Genomic DNA, 4,766 nt, shown 5'->3' on the forward strand with positions numbered 1-4,766 from the left:
GTGTGATCTGATTGGCGGACCTGTGCGCGATCGATCTTGTGTATCGACATTGACAGTCGACAATCGGTGAACAAAACTATTGCCGGCTTGGCGAAATTGTTACGCGGAGTGTCAGCGTGTGCCTCATTCGGTTGCTTGGATTGGCTTTGCAAATATCTGTATGAACCTTATGCATGTTAAATTGTATGTGTTTCTTGTGTCGGGGCTAGTTTAAGCTGAATTCACATGCAGCCTACGTGCTTCAAGTGTAGAAAGTCGATCGCTCATAGGTCGATTGAGTGCAGCGGGTGTAGCAGGGTGTTTCATCCTGGTTGCATTAGGTCTTACTCAGTGTCAAGATACGCTGACTCGTGCTGTATATCTCTATTATCATCACTGGATATACCCCCTCTTACACCTACAACTGATAACACTGCGCGTGTATTTGAGTTTGATAATATGGCCTCTTCTGCTGACTCGCGTACTCAGTCGACCCCACCGCCTGCGACGAATGAGCTTTTGTTAAGTCTGATCGAGCAGATGAAGCTGTCTGACTCAAAGATCTCTGCGTTCATTGAGAGTCAGCAGCGAACTAATGAGGTAATTAACAGTAAGCTCGATCTGATTAATAGCTTATCCGAGACCGTAGCTAATAACACTCAGCGAATTTCCTCCTTGGAACTCGAGAACGCGGCCCTTAAGAGGGAACTGCATGAGCTAAAAACGACTCGCTTGGATCGGCAGGATGACAATGCCAGTGAGATTATTGTGTCTGGGTTGCCGGAACCGCTTTCTGTTGCTCCTTCTGCAGTTGCTCGTAACGTGCTGGTAGCGCTCGGTGCTCCAGATATTTCGCCTCATATCCTGAACGTAAGAGCTGTCCGTAGATCTCTCCCTGACTCTGCTTCTACTCCTTCTAGTGCTTCTGTAGTTAAGAACTCGCTCATTATCACTGTGACCTCCAACTCTGTCCGTGATTTAATAATATCAAAAAAGCGAGCTAAGGGTGCATGTCCTTAGGCAGGGAGAGGTCTGCGGAAATGACTCCAAAACCGTCGTTCACATTAACGAACTACTCTCTAAGGATTGCTATGAGTTACTGCAACAGACAAAGCGTTTAGCTAGGGAGCGGGCATTTAGGTATGTTTGGGTGAGGCATGGACGGATCTGCGTGAGACTGTCTGACGGTTCGCCTATTATATACATTGATTCTAGTGCAGATCTGACTCGCCTTGATTGACCGTGCCGGACACATTCGCAGAAGCGATCAAGTCGTAACGAATCTGAATTTTGAGTTGCGCAGTTCAATGCTAACTCCCTTCGTGGTCACATTGAGCTTGTCAGGCTTCACTTCGAGTCTAACCCGTATCACATTGTCTCAATTTCCGAAACTTGGCTTCATGGGGGTATTTCAGATGAGCTTGTGGCCTTAGATGGCTATTTTTTTGATTCGCCACGATCGGGTTGGACGTATGGGTGGGGGCGTAGCCTGCTACATCCATCACTCACTCAAGGCTAGGCTGATTGCGACCTCTGCAGCAACTCATATTAATGCCCCTGAATTTCTTATGATCGAGATTCGACTGCCATGTAATGAAACTGTCTTATTTGCGTCAGTATACAGAAGACCGAAGGGATTTCTCCTTCATGATTTTGCTCAAGCACTTACTAATGTCTCACATCTCTACAAGAACATCATCATAGGTGGCGATCTAAATTGTAACCTACTGACAAATAGTTTTGAGGCTAACTTCCTGCGTGATCTCATGTCTGGTCTATCCATGAGTATTATTCAATCCGACGCCACTTATCATACGGCTACCTCTGACTCATGGCTAGATGTCCTAGCGGTGGATGATTGTGAGAAAGTCCTTAGATTTTACAAATCCGAATGCCCGTTCATTGCGGGACATGATCTAATTGAACTGTCGCTTTCACTGGGCACGAAGTTAGTCGCAGAACGTACCATGTTAAGGCGCTGTTATCGAGCTATCGATGCTGATGAATTCCTTGACCATCTTCAGTCCTTAATTGAGAGTCCTGAGGTTTTGGCTTGTGTTAGTGCTGCCTCTGATTGCGGTAATGTTCGTTGCGACCAATCGTCTGCGTCTCTAGTTGATAGATTCTGCTCTGTACTGTCTGAGACTGTTCTCAATACTCTTGATGTGGTTGCACCAGAGCGTGTTTTTATCATTAATAAGCCCCCTGTGCGGTGGCTTACAAGCGATCTTAAGTCCAGAATTCGCATTCGCAACCAGGTTTACAAGCGTGCTAAACGTTCAAACAGCATACTTGGTTATTTTTTATACAGACAATTTTGTAACCAGCTCAATTTGGATATTAAACGTGCCAAAAGTGAATTTCAATTTAACTCTCTTAAAACAATCACCGACCCTGCAAAATTGTGGAGAGAGTTGGCACGTCTGGGTCTTGTGAAGTCTTCTTCAGTATCTCCTCTACATTATTTCACACCTAGTCAATTGAATGCACACTACGTCTCTGTTTCTGATGCTCATTCGCCTTGCTTATATGAGGACTTTATTTCTGCTATTGCTCGTGTCACTTGTCCATCCGAACGTCCTGAGTTTGCTTTTTCTGCGATTACGCCTCTCACGATCTTTCAACTTATTTCTGCGAGACCACTTCATTCCTATGCAGCAGGTGTGAATGGTATTCCTCTCTACATATTGCGGTTGGCGTGGCCTGTAATTTCGTCTTGTTTAACTGCTCTTTTTAATTACTCCTTAGAACAGTCATCCTTTCCGTCTCAGTGGAAGAGGGCGCTCATTCGCCCTCTCTCGAAGACTCGCATTCCCTCATCCCCATCTGACACGAGACCGATTGCAAACTTGCCTGAGTTGTCTAAAATACTTGAACGTATTGTTGCCTCACAGATTGCTGACTATTTAACTAAGCTTAATCTTATCAATACGAGACAGTCAGCTTTTCGTCCGTATCATAACACTCAGTCTGCGCTTTTGCGTGTGTGTGACGATATAAAGAAAGCGATTGACTCTGGACTTGTTACAATCATGATCCTTTTCGATTTTAGCAAGGCGTTTGACACAGTACCACATCTCAGACTTCTGATTAAACTCAAAGAATTGGGTTTTTCTGACCCCACTCTTATCTGGCTTTTCTCATACCTTACCGGTCGCTCTCAGGCTGTCGCTGATGATGAGGGTAACCTTTCTTCTTGGCTTATTACTCTGTGCGGTGTTCCGCAGGGCTCTGTCCTCGGTCCACCTTTGTTCACTCTTTACATTAATGACATTGGTACAGTCTTGATATATTCCGATTACATGATATTTGCTGACGATGTTCAAATTTATCGTTCATGTGCTCTTTCTAATCTCCTCCACAACCTTAACTTAATCTCCAAAGATGCAAACGCTATCTTCGACTATGCAAATGTCAATGGTTTGAAACTAAACCCTGCAAAATCCAAAGTCATTATTTTTGGCAGTGGAATAAATATCAACAATATTGATTTGAATGCATTACCACCTATTATTGTTAACCACACGCCTTTGCCATATGTAAGTGAGGTGAGAAACCTTGGAGTTTGTTTCGAATCGAATCTCTCTTGGAATAAGCATGTCTCGCATGTCTCGCAGAGAGTTCATCATGCGTTGTATAAACTGAAATTCAGTAAGAATTCTCTTTCCACCGAACTTAGAATCAAGCTGGTAACATCTCTGGTACTACCCCACTTGGACTACTGCTGCCTTGTCTATCATGGCTTGAGCAAGGAACTTAATCTGAAGTTACAGAGACTTGTAAACTGCTGTATCAGATTTATCTTTAATTTGCGAAAAGACGAGCATATAACGCAATATCGACGACGCCTAGGGTGGTTGTCCGTAGAAAATAGAAGATTGTATTTTCTTGGCTGCCAAATGTATCGTATCATCTACATGGGCTCGCCAGCATATCTGAGTGAACTTTTTACCCCACTTAGCCCATCGCTCAGAAGATCCACTCGAATTGCAAATTGTTCTTCGCAAACCTTCCATATCCCAGCTTTCCGAACGGAAATATATAGAAATTCCTTTCTGATATCGGCCATCTATTTTTGGCACTCTCTCCCGGACAATATTACATCAGCAACTACTATTGCAGCTTTTAAGAATCTCCTCCGATCCTACCTGCTGTCATCCGAATTCTCAGACTAAGTTCCTTGATATTTTAGCGTGTAGTTGTGTATAGAGTACTCGTAGTATTCTCTTCTCCTAGTATTACCTGCGTTCGATTTAGTTGCATTGTGTTTTTTTATTTTGTTTGCTTGTAGATTATGTGCTTTTCTAGTATTAAGTTGCGTTTAAATTTAAGTTGCGCGTGTCACTGTATTTTTATTTTTATTTTTTATATTTTGTATATTACTATATTTTGCTATCTTTGCCCTTTAGCTATGCTTGGGCATAAATATACTTATCAATCAATCAATCAATCTCTCTCTCTCTCTCTCTCTCTTTCTCCCCCCCTCTCCCCCCCCTCTCTCTCTCTCTCTCTCTCTCAGCAGAAGCAGACGTGTGAAACATCGCTCCGTAAAAGTGTTAATTTTTGAGTGGTTTAGAAGTGAGGGAGAGTGTTAAAAAGTTGTGTAACGAATATCTGCATAGACCGGGGGTAGCCATGAGTGTTATCTAGCCGGAATATGTTGATACATAGATACGAGAACTGCATTTCGTTCAGAGGTCATCGAAACCTCGTACGACAGGTAGACATCGACGGCGAACATAAAACGCTGACGTGTGAAAGTGACGTGTTAAAGTGACGAGTCAATT

General features: G+C 43.3%; 1 protein-coding gene across 1 annotated transcript; it reads left to right on the forward strand.

Moving 5' to 3' along the window:
- Nucleotides 1-1,451: 1,451 nt before the first annotated feature.
- LOC112467653 lies at nucleotides 1,452-4,154 on the forward strand. Its single transcript, XM_025036354.1, has one exon. The coding sequence runs from the start codon at nucleotides 1,452-1,454 to the stop codon at nucleotides 4,152-4,154; it is 2,703 nt and encodes a 900-aa protein (XP_024892122.1).
- The last annotated feature ends 612 nt before the right edge of the window (nucleotides 4,155-4,766 follow it).

Source organism: Temnothorax curvispinosus, unplaced genomic scaffold (assembly GCF_003070985.1).
Source record: "Temnothorax curvispinosus isolate PA1 unplaced genomic scaffold, ASM307098v1 QBEX01017734.1, whole genome shotgun sequence".
In the NCBI taxonomy this organism is placed as follows: Eukaryota; Metazoa; Arthropoda; class Insecta; order Hymenoptera; family Formicidae; genus Temnothorax; species Temnothorax curvispinosus.

Excerpts from the sequence above, each read along its gene's own strand:
- LOC112467653 (XM_025036354.1), top strand. The coding sequence starts at position 1,452 with ATGGGTGGGGGCGTAGCCTGCTACATCCATCACTCACTCAAGGCTAGG.